At 35.9% G+C, this 16,731-nt stretch overlaps 1 protein-coding gene across 1 annotated transcript in view; it reads left to right on the top strand.

Annotated features, from left to right (window-relative positions):
* The window catches only part of WDR64 (WD repeat domain 64), a 72,404-nt gene that overhangs the window by 19,536 nt on the left and 36,137 nt on the right, over window positions 1-16,731 (top strand). The window contains 6 exon segments of the mRNA XM_050709826.1: window positions 1,783-1,812; window positions 10,569-10,676; window positions 12,036-12,250; window positions 12,777-12,809; window positions 12,811-12,906; window positions 15,618-15,697. Coding sequence (XP_050565783.1) covers window positions 1,783-1,812; window positions 10,569-10,676; window positions 12,036-12,250; window positions 12,777-12,809; window positions 12,811-12,906; window positions 15,618-15,697 — 562 coding nt within the window.

The following is a 16,731-nucleotide window of genomic DNA, read 5'->3' on the forward strand; positions in this document are numbered from 1 at the left end:
CAGAAAGAGACAGGGCCATATTCTATTCATTCGCACTGATGTAAATTGATGTGTAACCAAGCTTTCCACAAGATCAATTTAGTATTATTCTCTCTGCTCTTTGGAAAGCAAATACAACTTGACAGTTTCCTTAATGATTGCTTTATATCATTGGAGTCATGTCAGCTGACAATCTAGAGTTTTTATTTGATACTGGGTAAAAACTGAGAATAGTTTAAAACTGCCAAAAGAAAATCAACAAATAGGAACAGGAATAACAAAGAGGTAGCAAAACATCACGCAGCTTGTGAATGTGTTAAGCTTCAGTTAAATAAGAATTGATCAGATTTTTTTCCAGCAAATAATTAGTACCAGTCATGTTAGATGGCATTAAGAGTGCTTAATTTAGACAGTATACATCAAGATAGCTTTCAAGATCATCTCCTGTTTCACCAGTAACAGTCTTCCACCATTCACCACATAAATTCCCAGTTAATCTAATTATTGTCTAAAAGAGGGCTTGGAGGCTTTTCTAAACCCTGATTACTGTGATAAGAAATCCTATGTTCTCTCACATATCTGCAGCTACTGGAAATTGAAGGGAAGGCAAAGAAACAATTACTTATTTGTAGGCTAGCGTGTTCTTTATCTGAGGGCTAAGCATTGCTGTCTGCAACAGATAAGGACCTAATACACTACAAAACCTGTATGCAGCACTGCATTATCAGCCATCTCCTGCTTCCTCTAGAACATAAACCAGATAGGTACCCTCCTATGAATCTCAGGCCTGGACACTGCCTCAGGCAGCACAGAAGAGCTGTATAGGTAGGCAGCTGGAAAAATCTCTGTGTAGGCTCTAGTTTGTTATTGTACATAAAGTCAAATCTGATACAGTGAGTGGATATGAAACAGTTGTTTAACAGTCCTGTTAAATTCTGCTCAAAAACTGTCCATGATGACTCTGGGCATCATGCCTTTATGGGAAGAAAGACTTTGATCTCAGCTTCTCCATTTACAAACTGAGGAATTGCTGGGATGGGAATGAGGCACTACTGATTTATTACTGGTAATGGACACAGGCAAGAGGAGGTGAAAAAGCAGCTATGGATGTTTCAGGAGGGAATGATTAAAACTGATTTTGAAAACTGAACTTTAGTTTGGTTAGAGGACAAAGAAGGTGACTCTGTCTTTGCTGTATGATTGTGCCGGATATGCCTACCTCCCTGTGACTTTAGTTTTCAAGGCACATGCTATGCTGTCGGCCAATAGTTAATTTTGTTGAAAGATGCTGTACCAATATGCATAATCCAATTTGCAATGTAAGGTGATATCTCTACCTGGTATTTTGCTGGCACTAGTTAACATGTCATCTGGGCCAGCATTAACTTGTTTCCGTATCCCACATCCTACCTCTCGTAGGATCCAAAGCTGTTCTAGGTGTGAAGGACCATTAGAAGCATAATTTCATCAGATGAAGAGCTGATCTGTACTCCGTTGTAAATTTATTTTTTTTTTTTTTACTAATTTTGCTCAATCAAACATCTCAATTTAAAAAAAGAAAGTTAAAAAGTTAAAAAAAAAAAAAAAAGTGAACCAGTGAGAGAAAAAGAGGGTGTAAGTTCCTCGCTTTACATGTAGGAGAACAGACAGACAATCTAGAGATGTTTCTCAGAAAGACCTTAACTGCAAAGTCTTTCTCTTGGCTATTATTTTTCTGTTTTGCCTGTGATACAGCAGAGCTCTTTTTAGAGTTTTAATTTAATTGCTATCTAGTTATTGTGATAGCATATTTTTGTTTTTCAGATGAGGGTTCTGGCAACCACCAATGTTGAAGTAAGTTCATTTTTCTCCTTCTTTTTAAATCATTTGAATTAAAAATCAATAGATACTAAAGTGAAACAAATAGAAACTGTGCATTTTTCTGATGCAACTTCTGACCTCAAAACTTCTTCATAATCTGGCATAGTGTACCACAGGTCAAATGTTCAATCTGTTCCTTTCAATTACACAAACATTTAGGTAATTTGATTTCTTTCCTCTTATAAAAAGAAACCTGAGAAAAATGCTGCATTTTCTACCAAATTGTCTATCAGTTGAATTTATAGCCATTAGCTTTCCAGGAATTTTTCTTTTAAGCTCCAACACTTCATTTGTCAGTGTAAAATTTAAATGAGAAAAAGTATAAGTTCGTTAGTGGAAAACAGTTCTACATCTTACTAATTAGATTGGTTGGCTACATGGTATATATTTTTAAAGCTCATTTTTACCCTGGGAGTGTCACTGCAGATTTTAGATAATGAGTTTCCTTCAGTTAACCTGCAGATGAGAGCTGCAATTTGTCTTAACAAAATGGCATGATCCCTTGCCTTAAAAGTCTCTGTAAGTATTTTGTGCTATTGGGCAGTGCTTTTTTGTTGATTCTCTCACATATTGTGAATGCTCCAAAAAGGAAAAAAGAAAAAAAAAAAAAAACAACTCCAGAGTACAGGTACAGCTACTCCAACTTCAAAAAGCAAACAAACAAACAAACAAAACCTCAGTGCTTGGACTGCATTTAATTTGTTGCAAGGCTAATCTGACCTGTGGAATTAATGTGGAGAGTTAAACCATAAGAAACATTCTTGGGACCTGTTGACTTCTGGAAACTTAGACTAGGATCAGCTTAGAGCTTCTCCTACCACTGTGTTACAGGAGTGAATTTTAATAGCATGCTTCTGATTTGCTTATAAGAACAATTTCCCCAGTCCAAATATATAAAGGTAGGATCACATCAGAACAGCATTTGGTGTTTGTCCCTGGAGATGCCAAGGGGAAGAAGCTGGAACATCAGCCTGGTGCTACGGTGGGCAGTCTGTGGCTGCATGGTCCTCTTCTTCATCTGGGCACTAAACACTAATATTATAATGTGTCATCAGGAGAGGTGCATGGCATTTTACTTTGGCAGAAGGAAGATATTTGGAAGACATGGCAGAATTAGGCACTGTTCAAGAACATCTGTGCCATAAAAAGTGTGAAAGAAGGATGTGTTTAATATAATGGTACCTCTCAGTGTTAGAGAATAACCATAATTATTAGGACTGTAATTCCAAATGGACACAGTTCCAAAACTGGTACATTTTTTTAGTATCTGTAAGCGCAAAGATCTGTTCAGCTCTGCACCAGATCTGTGTGACCTAGCCTAATTTGATGTCTCTTTTGTTATGTGCCACCCTCTCATGCTTTTCCACCTGAGATGCTTCCACTTCTGCATGCTTCCCTAGGGAAAGGAAAAAGGAGGATAGAAATGGTTTGGATCCCTCCCCCTTGGGATGGAGAATCATTGCTGCTGGGTGTCAGTGGATTAGTGGGTATCATTGTTGCACAAAACACTATGCAATCCTTCTGGCCCGCTGTCTGAAAGATTAGCTGTTGTTATATTCACTTTTTTGGTATCAGAATTGTGAACATTTCAGGTACTCTAGTTAAAAATGCCCCTCTTCTGCTTCCTTCTCTGCTTTGTCTAAAGGAAAGGGCAATCTTAAATTAACAATATTAATTTGAGTGTTTGCACTGAACAGTCATCTCCTTAGCTTATACAGTTTCCTCTCATCCTTCTTCTAACTACAGCAGTGAAAATAGAATTAAAATGGCTATTACTGGCTTGAACTTTTTGTTGGTTGTTAAAAGATTTTGATGTTTACAGAACATAATGTTTTAATCTATTCTGTTCTTAACTTTGGAATTTTATATCCTTACCCCAAATTGCAGTGAAATAAAATTCTGGATTGTTTTGAGAGAATAAATTCCACTTCCAATGCAGTTGAAATGTATGATGCTACTAAATGTATTAACTTGGATATTCTTTGAGAGATATATCTCTAGAATTCGGTTATGATTATTTTAATTATTTCAAAATAAGCTTATTAAAATTGAATGTTGTCATTTCAATAACTTTTATCTAAACAATTATTAAAAATCAAATGCCAGTGTCTTATGAGTGTAAGTCATCACCCACAGTGGACTTATTAAAGATACAGTGAACTATACTAGTGGAAGACCTGTAATGGTCTTATAAATGTTATAATGTAGAACTATGAACAATTCCTCATGTTTAATTTCTCAATAGCTGGAGAGAGAAAGCTGCCTCTGCCTTGCAGGGCTTATATTTCTCATCTTCAGATCTGCAGAAATAAGTCCTTTCTTTTCTAACTGTAATTGCTGTGCCATTTTCATCTGATTTAATGCCATCTTCAGTACTGGCATTAGCTAATTGATCAAGCTGTGTATTTGTATGCATCCTTATGCAAATGAAATAAGGCACTGAATTCAGAGATAAATTACTAGACTCCAAACCTTCCATCTATGGTGGCTAACAATTTGCAGAACAATCCTTATGTTCCTCTACCTTCTTCCATTAGTGTTCTTATTCTAAAGGTGTAACAGAACAGAAATTTAGTCACTGACAGAGATCTTGGCCTTGAGGATGTTGAGTAGAAAGGCTGCAAAACACAGTAGTTCTAGGAATAAAATCTAGTAGATTGCAGCCATCAGAACTTTCCAAACATCATGACTGTATATACAGAATGTGAGCTATGTGTACAAAATCATTTACGATTTTGTTCCAAATATTTTATGGAGAACAGATCACTTCAACCAAACCTGGTTTCATTCCTTGATGAGGTTATGTAGCTGAGTTAAAAGAGAAGAGGCATAAAGATAACACACTTAGAGCTGTACTGTATTTGACTTAGTACCATATGACTTTCTGTTTTAAAATATGACCACTGCAAAAAAAACACTAAAGTGCATGTTAAATCGATTAAGGACTGTCCAAATGACAGATGCCAAAAATATTACTCAGCATGGAAATATCATTGAATGGGAATATTGGTAGTGAACAAGTTGCTTCTCTTGAAGAATAGAGATGAAATGTCCTTTAAATATAACACAGAAAAGCATACACAGACCCAGTGGATGGAAGCTAGGGCCAGGCAAGCCAAAATGAGAAATTGTATTGGATATGAAAGAATGAAGATAGAGCCCTGGAGTGACAGAATGGAAGAAAGAAATAGCGAAACCTGGTGCAGCTGCCTGGCTTGTCTGTCAAGTACTGTAGTGCTAAGAATAGGAGAAGCACTTAACGTCTTAGCTCTAAAGCTGGAATTAGGCAGCACGTTTTGCTGTTTGTCTCTGGCGGACCTTTCTCTTCTATCAGCCACTTCTCAGTGCATCAAGCTGATCTGTTAGTTTGCTCATTGCTCTCTTCAGGACTTCGTACTACTAATTTCTGAGCAGTCTCAAGTCCTACTAGGAGCTCATTTCGCTTTCATTGTGGATCTTTAGGACAGAGCACCATGCTCTGCTATTTGCACAGCCTGTTCATTCCTCAGGCTAAGGTCCTTGAACACAGAACTAGCCTGGCAGGCAGTGCTGTCCAACTTGAACAGTCTCTCCATCTCTGTCAGGCTCTAACTTCTGAGTTGACACTCTCTGGAGCATGCTATGCAGAAAGCCAAACTCAGTTATTATAGTGGTCTCTCCAGCCTTTTATAGCCTTTATAGGGTCTTTGATGTAATTTAAGTAATTTCACTGAAATTATTAAAGACAAATTTAGTGCAACTTGAGATGTGAATCTTACATGCATGAAAACACTTCTGTTGCTGCCTGTTCCAGGAAACTTCAATTTAGCTATGCTGGATCTTTTCCTGACTCACAACTTCTAATAAACTGGTGCAATAAACATCTTTCTTTCCTACTTTTGCTACTGTATTATCAGATAAGACTGTGGCTACAAATAATGCAAAAGCAAAGAAGAGAATAAATCCAGAATATATTTTACTACGTCTTGCTTTTTCCTGGATATAGAGATAGCACGCCATATGTTGCAACCTGATTTTTTTTTTTAGATACTGTTTTAGGCTGCCAGTCAGTAATTAGAAATATATATCTTCTGTAGAGGGAAGAAATTCTATTCAATATGAGAAATTCTGTTTTGCTTGAAGTCATTGGTTAACATTTTTCTGCTGTTGGAGTGTTCATTGCTCCTCTGTCCTTGTCTACCTCCTTTCACTCAAAGTTCCTCACAGTGCAAATGCTGTAAGGAAAATATGAAAGTGTACACCACGTGATTTTATATGTATGCATATCAGATGTAAATTGATGTATCTAGCCTTTGTACAGATCTTGCATAAAACCTTCGTATGAACACACACTCTAATTTACTCTTCAAACCAGAAGTGGTTTAAATGCTTCTTAGGTTGTCTTTTCTGACAGTTTTCACTAGTTTTTAGTGAAATAGTGTCTTAATGATAATCATTTCTCTAAGCCAGTGAATGCTACAATACAGCAGCTATGCTGGTACACTGTAAAAGAAGAGAGAAGCTCAGTTTTACTTGACTGTTCTTTAGATGTTTACTTAGCTACAAGCAGTCCTTTCCCACAATGAATTAGAGCATACAACTGTTCCTATTTGTAGTAAAAGCAGAGCAGAAGGCACATGCTATTCCAATGTTAGCTTTCCTTTCAGCTTCTAATTCTTTAGGGGAGTAATATTCAATGACCCTAGGATTTTCACTGAGAACAATCTGAGCATTAAGGTACCTTCACATAGCAATGAATGGAAGTGTATTCCTTGTTTCATTTGCATAAAGACCAACTGCTGCCAAGTTCCCATCTGATAGTGTGATTTTCTAGTCACAGACGCTGCAGCAAGAGAGGGAGGGTGAAACTCATGCTCAGAGCCTGTTTGGTGGCTTACCATCATTAGCTACAAGAAGGGAACTGTGCAGGAGAACCTGGTATCCAGAATTGCCTGATAAATTTGGAACCAAAGTTACTCTGTAGACTGCTGGGGAAAATAGACTATTAAGGCCTTGTAGAGTGTCAATATATGGGTTCCAGTGTGATTACAAGGCTAACTTATTGCAAAGTTTAATTGCTTAGTTGTAGAAAGCTGTAGAAAGTTAAATGTAGTGAAAGGCTGAATTTCATTTACCTGTGCATATGAAAATCTAAAATAAATTATTTGACTCCAGTGGCTATATCAAATTTTCAAAGGGGAAATTGGAGAAAAAAATCATTCATAAATCACTTATGACAAGATTTTGCATTCTTGTTTCTGAAAAATTTTAAGTGTTAAACTTGTAAAAAAAATGTTTTAGCTGTAAAAAAAAAAGTCTTATTAATTTCATTTTCAGTTTAATTTCTTAGCAACAGTTCTTTCTGGATTTGAATAATGGGTAGGTAGATAGATAGACAGATAAGTAGTTAAGTGATGCTATGGATTTATGTTCACCTAAGGTTTTTGCAAACATGGTGCTTAGCTGTTAATGGTATGTTTATACAGAGATAATTACATTTTGTTTGTTTGGTGTTTTTTTTTGCTTGTTTGCTTTGTTTTCCCTTGTAACACAAACCAGTTAGAAAGATGGAAGAAAAGTACTGTAACTGAGTTAGTATCATTTAGTTAGTATCATTTAGTTAGTATCATTTTCCATTTTCATTTCTCTGTTGGCTTTTCATAAAGCCTGTATCGAACTGCCTGCCATCATTTTTAGACTGAAACACAGAATCATAGAAGAATATGACTCTGTCACTTCTGCCTCTACCTGTAGTGTTGGTGTTAAAATGTCAGTTTGAGAATTCTCCTACAAAAGAGAGATCACTCTATAAACGGTCAGCTGAGAAAAATAGTCTTTGAAGTAAGACACAAAATGTCTTTTTGCATGGCCTACATTTTGAGTTTATTGCAAGTTACTCGGAGCTCCTGTATAATCTAGTCTGTACCTCTTGCTTGGTCCCACTTATTTTCCATTTACAGAATAACACTAGAGGTAATTTTCTTCTTTTTGTAATGACTAATACGGTTTATCTCTCACTTTTCTTATTTCTTAGACACTACTTCGCCATATTTTATCTCCTCCTGAACAAAGAACATTTTTCACCTCACTGGGCTACCAGCTGATTTTTCAAGCCATGGAGTTATCAAAAATCAGAATTCATACCTAGTCTAGACTGTCCAGACCTCAGTCAACATTAGTGCCTTCAAAAATAAATGAGGACTAATTCATCAAAAAAATAATAAATGCTAAGTGATATGAGATTATCATGCTAACTCTAGTTAACATGATAACTGTAATACCACTTGATAACTAGAACCAGCACGGTATCCTTATAGCTCATATAATATCTGCCATGCAATTACATATACCATCCCATTACATTCACCATTAATCTGGATTTTCCAGCCTGACCCTCTCATTCTTCTTAATTAATGATGCAGAACTTCTGAATATCCTAGTAGCACTTTGTGCTAGTGTCTGAGAACAAGTATGGTTGTAGTACTTCTCTGATAACCTCAGTCAGTGTAGGTTGGATCCCAGTTAATGATTTTATTGTTATTATTATTTTATTTTCCTGCAACATTCAGTCTTCCTTTCTGAATATAGTTTACGACGAAGAAGAATATCGAGTAATTCTATAGTTCTGCCAATTTATCTATGCCTGTTACAATGGGCTATTTTATTATATTTTTCCAAAGTCTTTATGCCCTTGACAGTTGCATGTTATTGAAAAATCTGCAAATGATCAAAGTATTTTATAAAGCTGTAGCCACCTGCAACTATACTTAATCACTTCCACTAGATTCCTTGTACAGATTGAATATTGCTTGCAGGAGCAAAGAAATTGTTTTTTCAGTAATTTCTTTCATCCTTTTATTCCAGTTTCCACAGACCAGTTCCATGAAAGAATTTTATTAAAGCATACTATGGACTTTCCTTTCATTATAGGTCAGTTGAGTTCCCTTCCAGATGCAGCTACTGTTAGTTTTCCCCTTGCTTTCAGTAGATAAAACAGAAGAGGTTCAATCCAATCTTTTTCTGTAATGTTTATCTAAAGACTGCAGCCTGAGATAAATTTTCAGGCAGGCAATAACAATCTGAATTGATTACCTTTGTGTGTGTGTGTGTTTGTGTGTGTTTGTTTTTTTTTTCCTGCTGAGAAATATGTAAAGATTTGTTCTATATCAGATTTTAAATGTTTTTGAAGAGATTAGCAGGTGTTGCTGAAATTCAAGGCAGCAAATCAAGTGTAAATATTTGTTGATTTCCAGCTGTGAAAGCACTTCCCTTCTCAATGCACTTCTGGTCCACTCAAATCAATGCTCCTTTAAACCAGGCCTTTATTTCTGAACCATTTACAGTAGAAATGTTGCTGTAAAGGCAATAAAAATTAAGAGTGCTGTGTGATGTCAGTATCTCTTCTTTAAAGAAAAATAGGTTGTCAGTTATCTGCAAGCTGGCCTGAATTTGTAACTTCATACAGGTATAAATTGTTGCTACATAAGTAAGATCCTCTTAGAAAGCTCTAAATGACTCAGTGTCTCTACCAGTTAGTAAAGAGGCATGGGGAAACAGTAGAGAACAGTTGTCATATTCATGACGTTGTTTGAAAGAAAGCATTTGTCAACAGTGCCTGCACACGTTTATGAAGTTTGAAATTGGGAGATGCTGGAAAATTAAACGTTTCTACTTCATGCTTTTGAGTTAAATCTGAACAAAACAGTTTCCTCTTTTGTTCTAAGTAGTATACTTACCTTTTAAGAATTACAGAAAAAGTTTATTTAGGAATTTCAGCATAGAGTGAGCAGGGACATAGCAAAAATAAATGCACTCCTAATGCCATCTTTTTCTGTCATCTTCAGAGAAGGGTAAGTAGTACAAATGTATCAACTAACAATAGCTAGATTTAAGCTTTTACCAGAAAAACTCCTTCATAAATTCTTCTCCTAATTGCAGTCTCCCTGTCGTGTATACTTTGTTATTTGCACAAAATCACATATCTGTCTTTGTTAATGAAAACCGTTTTCTCATGAAAAGACATGCTTCCATGAATGCTGGAATTGTTGCCAGAAAAGTTGGTGAGAACTTTTCATGTCATTACGTAAAATCTTTTTTCTTTTTCCTACTGGTTAGTTTGTTGGGTTAGTCAACAATATCTTCTAGAAGGGATTCGTAAGATGGTTATTCAGAAATGAAAGGAAACCTCTTAAGTCCTCAGAACTGAAGTGCTTGAATCCTTTGTGAGCAGTCATTCATTGGCTTTCAACTCAGTAACCTCATTAAGGTATTCTGAACTGTTCCTATGCCAAAACTGAAGCTGAGCAAAGATGTACTTATTCATTCAGGCTTCTGATGGACTGTTGACCATCTTTTTTTCTTTTTAAGCCTAAGGTGTTGATGAGGCTTAATAAACAAATTGACAAATCTGTAACTCAGATATGCCATCACAGGCATAGCAGAAAACACTTTGTATTTCAGCACATTAAATTAATGCAGAAGTAACATAAATATAAAAGTCTCTATAATAAACCATGGAATAAGATTTCTGAAATGCTCCTCTGCATCTGATATGAGTTAGCGATAACAGAGGTTGAACCTGGCAACTTCATTTAAGAGCTGTTCTGGAGAACTCAGTCCCATTACCTGGGGTTGGATTTAGTGCTGAGTATATGGAATTTATGCAGAGATGGTTTAAAATATGTATTTAAACAACAGGCGAGGTTATAAATTCACAGAGGAAATCCTTCTTTAGCTACCCTTTTCATCAGGATACTGCTTGGATCACTGGATGTGATTTCCTAACTCAGATGGAATATGTTGGGGCTGTAACTGAAAGGACAATCATCGTCTGGGACTATAAATCAAAAGGAAGTCAGGTAGTATGCTGGATCAGGCAAATGTTAAAAAGGAGGTCTGAAAAAGATTAGTCTTTGTTTTCAATGTACATCCATATATCTTTTTGTCTAACAGGATGAAGGCATTAACTTTTGTCTTTGTAGGAACTCAGTGAAATGGTGGAATACTAAAGAAGGAATACCCTTTCCACACCAAACAGGCTTTTTAGACTGTCTTAAAAACTTGCAAGAAAGAGGAAAATCTTGTCCTATGTTGCAGACAGACCACCAAAGCAGTTTAGTTTTCTGTGTATATCTAATGTGTATATGTTCACATTTATATCTGATGTATATGCATGTTTATCTTGAACTCTATTTAAAGAACAAAGGGACAGGTCTTCCAAAGGAATTCAGCATAGAGTCCTTTGAGGTAGCTTCCTGATTTAAAGAAAACCTTTCTTCAAATACTACATTTTCAGGATTTTTCAAGAGCAAAAGCATCTTGATGTTGATACTGTATGTTCAAGCAGTTAAAGTCTTCTTGAATGCCTTATTACAAAATATAAGTTTTGCAAGGATTTCTAATCCATTTCTTAGGTTTTTTCTTTAGTTCCAGGGTCTTTTCACAGCAGTTCTGAGTTGGCTGAGAAGATGAGATGAAGTAAAGTAAATATTTTTAGAGTAAGATCAAGCCTTAGGATTTTTCATTTGTTCTCTTAATATTTAAAGGTCTGTTCTGAAGCTCAGCTAAGTCAATCTAAGTCATTCTGCCAATTCAGTTGGACTCCTGGGAAGGAATGCTCAAACATATATTCTCATAGAGCTTTCCTCCAGTCATTACATCAGTGAGACTTGAAACTGTCTTGGATGAATAGGAACAGTTCTTTTCTGAGATCCCAGGAATAATATCCAGACAGTCTGTATCTGTGTTATGTCTCTTCAGTGAGACATAACTCCTGTGCTACACAGAGAACCATAAAGTGGTTAATTCCTATGGCATATGAACCGTTGCCAGTTTATGTTGGCAAGGATGCTTTAATCAAATAACAGATGGAGTCAGACAGTAGAACCAATAAACAGTATAATGTAGATGACCCAAAATCTCATTCCCGGGTCTTCTCAGTCTAGCAAAATACCACAATGGCTTGCCACTGTATTCATTGCTACTGTCTCAATTCCTAAAAATTCAGAAACCTGCCCATGTAAGTACACTTGGTACTCTTAGGCTGTATTAATAACTCCTAGGCTGTGAGTGCTACTGCTGCATTTTATGGTTTGAATAATTCTGTAAGCTGACCATTTCACATTTTCTTTTAGATGGCACCTTCTTTTTCAACAGGAAAACAATTTATGATTGTAGCAAATACACCATCCCAATTAACTGTTTACTGAATTTCACAGAATAATTGCTTTATCATCAAACCAATGGAAAATGGTCTGCTCTGTGTTTGCACGGTGACTATGTCAGATCACCTGGCTGATGATAATATCATAATGGGAGATGATAAGGGTTATGTTCACCTGCTTAAAGTGACCGGTGATCACTTCGGATTGAAGCAATGTAAAGGCAAAAAGGAATCACAGGTTCAGATTTTGGATTCCAAAATTTTTAACATGTAAGTTACTTATGATAAAATATTATCAGTTTGGCAATATTTGTTGAATTTGGGTGTTCTCTGGTCTGGATGGAGGATTAGCTTCTATGTGTAAATTAACCCCACCTGAAAAGAAAAAAAAAAAAAAACAAACAACTGCAGGAAGTGTAATAAGTGTAATTTGCTTTTCATTGTGTGAAGGAAATACTATAATTTTCAGCAGGAGATCTTACAGCAGCAAGGCAACAGAGCAAGCAAATGTCCAGGGAAGAATTCACAATTGCTTTTATCCAGACATAGGGACAGCCTTATTGGTCCTGATTAGATAGAAGCATAATTGCTACTAGAGAAGTGCATGATTCAACCCTAACCTTAGTTCTGCTTTAAGATCTGCTTGCTTTTCAGCTGGAAGAGTGGTTCTGGATCTGGCCTGGATATTAAACACTAGCATTTGCTGCATATAATCTCATTCACAAAACTATTCAGCAATGGGCATGTTACAGTAGATGCTATTATATCCTAATAACATCTCAATTTATATCCCTAGTGTTAAACGCAAGCTACATGATGACTGGGTTGTGAAAGTATATTTCTGACCTAAATTGTTTTGGATCCTGCTCCTCAGACAGTATTCATTCATTTGTTTTGGATGACATAAAGGGACTAGAGGATAGCTTGTAAGTATATGACATCTTCCAAAAAGATAGACTTCTTGCCTTAGAACTCTGCATGAGATCTGTGCTATGCAAGATGCTGTCATGTTGTATTGAAAGTATCCTTATCCAAAGCATTGATAATACAAATGAAAATACAACTATTTAAGTACTTGAATGTTTTTGTTTTCTGGCTTTTAATGTAGGACTGTCCTTATGTATTTATTATTTACCACCCTTAAAATAAGTTACACTGGCAATATTATCTGCTTTAACTTCTCAGCAGGCAAATTTTAGTTATAAAATAGATTGCTTTGTTACTTGTATATCATGTATCTATTCATTTGAACTTTATATCCACTATATATACATATATATATTCAAGTGTGTTTCATTTACAGTTTCGGTTTCACAAGTTCTGTTACACTAGCTTAAACCAAGAGAACAATGTATTCTGAAGGCTGCAAAGTGGATTTGCTTTGCAGCAGGAAAACAGCTGTGTCTTCCTTATTTGTGCCATATCATTCATATGATCCACCAGTCCTCTTGCTTATTCCAAGCTGTCCCAGTTTGTGAATGTAGAAGAGTTTATAGTCCAGCTAAAAATAAATAATATAGGTAAACATAATTTGATGCAAAAAGGAACTATAAATGACATCTATATAGAACTTTTTATTCAAATATCTCAAAGCGTTGTAAACATTAGATAAGGTTCACAATTACTGTGAGGTATATCCAGAGATTAATAGATTTTAAGGCTAGTGGCAACAATTATGATAATCTTCTATAACAAAAGCCATAAATTTTTACGTAGTAGTTCTTGCATCAATCCAATAACTTTAGGTTTTATGAATATTGTATATTTGTTGTGTTTGAGGAATGTGAAATATAAAATAATCATAGCTTGTTTAAGGTCATATACAACGTCAGAAAAGCTGGGAAGTTCCTATTTGGTTTTGCTAGAGTTTTGGAAAAACAGTTAATTTGAGGAGAAAGAAAACAAAGGCTGGAGAATCAGAAGTATAGTCAAAAGAGTAAATGCTACAGCTATGCACTCCTTTTTATACAGAATGTTAACTGCAAATGTGTTGGTAGGTCTTTTTCAGTTAACACTGACTATAATTGTGCTTGCAATCACAATCATTATCTTTCTTTAAGCAGTTTCATTCAGCAGCTAAATGAAATTATATTTAGTCAACTGAGTAATTACATTGTTGAAATAGTCTATGCATCAAATCACATTGAAATGCCCTTTCCATAAGTAATTGTGGTTCAATTATATGATTTACCGGTGCTAACAAAATAAATTTCTGTAATTAAGTTTCCAGCAAGCAATTGTTATTGTTCTTGAAAAGGGATGCAATGTATCTTGTCTCCTACATGTCTGTTAAGTTTTTTTGGTGGATAATGGCTGATGAACAGTTATAACGTTTTCTTGTAAAGCATCTAAAAAGGGACGTGTGGCTGGGATCACAGAGTGCTTCTGTTACAAGGCCATGACTTGAACAGGACCTCACACTGCTGGAACCCCTTATTCACACTAATATTGGAAGAGAATCAAAACTGTTCATTAAGGAGCCAATAGAGAGTTATACAGAAGTATTAAATTTAAGAATTAAAGGGGAAAGATGAGAAATTGTGAAGTCATTTGCCAGTCACACATTTAAAGCAAATACTTGCTCTTTTACACTATTAAGAGAATTCAGACTCCTCTGTTAGGGCTCTGAAAAGAAAGCTTTTCTTCCATTAGGTGATGGGGAGTGAAGAACCTTTTACTTAGACCTGCCAAGAAAGAACAGGCTCCTTCACTAATCCCAAAAGTTTCCAGAGTCCAGAGTCTTTTGGCAAATTTACACCATCCACAGTTATGGTTTGCAAGAGCCATGGTTACTCTCTAGCTCAGAATAAATGAACTACCTACCTGTCTGGATTTCAGAGAAAAAATGTGTCTTTGAATGAGTACTCATTTCAGTCTGTATAGCCCAACTACACTGACAGTCATCATTTCCTGGCAGAAATGGATGTTAGGTGTGTTGTTGCTGAATCCAAAATTCAAGAAAATACTCACTCATTAGTAGTAAAGTATGAAACATGTTGAGAGAAGCAGAGGTTGTTCAAAGGATAGGCTTAGCTTTTGATGTAGGAAAAGGGTCACAGAGTCAATCAGTCTGTGTTGGCTGTTTGAATGCCTGTGTTTCTTTTAGTGAACACAACAGAATAAATCTGTAAAAATGAGTTTTAGAAACTTGCAGTCTCTTCATGTTTTTACACAAAGTAGGTAAAATAGTGACTATTATACAATATTATTATACAGAAGCAGCACAAAACTAGTTGCACTTGGTTTATGCAAAATAGTAGTCACAATAGACCTCTATTGCTGAAACAGGCAAAGGCAGAAGGGTTGATACTTTTGTTCAGTGAAGAACTTTAAGCATGCAGATGTATAAGGGCTACCTTTGGCAACAGTTACCATTTTAGGATTCTGTTTGGAGTATGACTGGTAAAGAATTCAGCTGTTCAAATCAGAGATCTATTATTTTACTGGAAAGTGCACCTTGTCCCAGTTTTATTGACGTTACTATCTAAGTCACTTATAAATCAATTTGCTTTTAACAAGATATCGTATACATTATGCAAACATCTATTCTATATATTACAGAAGAGTAAAGTGGAATGACTGTAGACTGTATTTTCCTGTACTCGTACATGATTAACTGTTTTATTGATGATTACAGACCTGTAAAGGAATTTTCAGTCCCTAGAGGGGTGAATGCCTTCACATATTGTGGAAAAGCAAAAGTCATTGTCACTGGAGGTTAGTATTGGGCTTACATAATGTATGAAGAGAGTAGGTTATCCAAGAGATCATTTTGTTGTGATTTTTTTTCCCAATTAAATAAGATGAAATAAAAGCTGTATTAGTATCTTATGAATTTAAATAGTGGCTTCTGTCTTAAATGACAGGAAACAAATTCTCTTGCTTATAATTGCTGGGAGCAATGCTCTGAAGAGATAAATATTCCAATAGAAATCTAAGAAGGGCTCAGTCTGTGTTTGATTCAAGAGTCTTGTCATTTATTTAATAGAACAGGAGAAAGAGTAGGATGAACTACTCTAACACACCTTTCCAACCCACAGTGGCAACTGTCTTGGTGAGGTTTTAGAGATTATTCCTTGCAGTATCAGCATGGGCCCCATCCCTTCCTATTACTCTTTGGCCTTCTTTCTTGTCATAAGCAGTCACATTGGCTCACCTTAATAATTTTATTGCTCTTCTCTCTGATCATGTTTCTAAAAAGCTTTACTGTTCTTTCTTTCTCCCAGTGCAGACTGCAGAAATAGCACTCTCATATCCATTTCTTCCTGTAATCTAATATCTTTATGAGCTTTTCTATTGAAGTGGTCATATTTCATGCTGCAGAAATGTGGCTGGAGCATGGCAGCAGTCTTGTTTGTGTATTCTGTCTGATGTGGTGGTGCCTTGAAGTGACTACATTGATGCTTCCTATCTCAAAGTCTTCAGTACCACAGTTCTGCTTAAAACTTAGTTAAAAATTGTTCTGAATACACGTATCACATAACAGTTCTTGGGTTTACATTTAATAATAAGGAAATAAAAAAAATAGCCAAGAATCACAGAATCATCAAGTTTGGAAAAGACCTTGAAGATCATCTGGTCCAACCATCACCCTACTACCAATGTCACCCACTACACCATGTCCCTAAGCACCACGTCCTACCTTTACTTGAACACCTACAGGGACAGTGACTCCACCACTTCCCTGGGCAACCCTTCCCAATGCCTGACAACTCATGCAAGAGAGTAAAATAAATATGGTGAAAAAAAAA

The sequence above is a fragment of the Cygnus atratus genome, chromosome 3, assembly GCF_013377495.2.
Source record: "Cygnus atratus isolate AKBS03 ecotype Queensland, Australia chromosome 3, CAtr_DNAZoo_HiC_assembly, whole genome shotgun sequence".
Taxonomy (NCBI): Eukaryota; Metazoa; Chordata; class Aves; order Anseriformes; family Anatidae; genus Cygnus; species Cygnus atratus.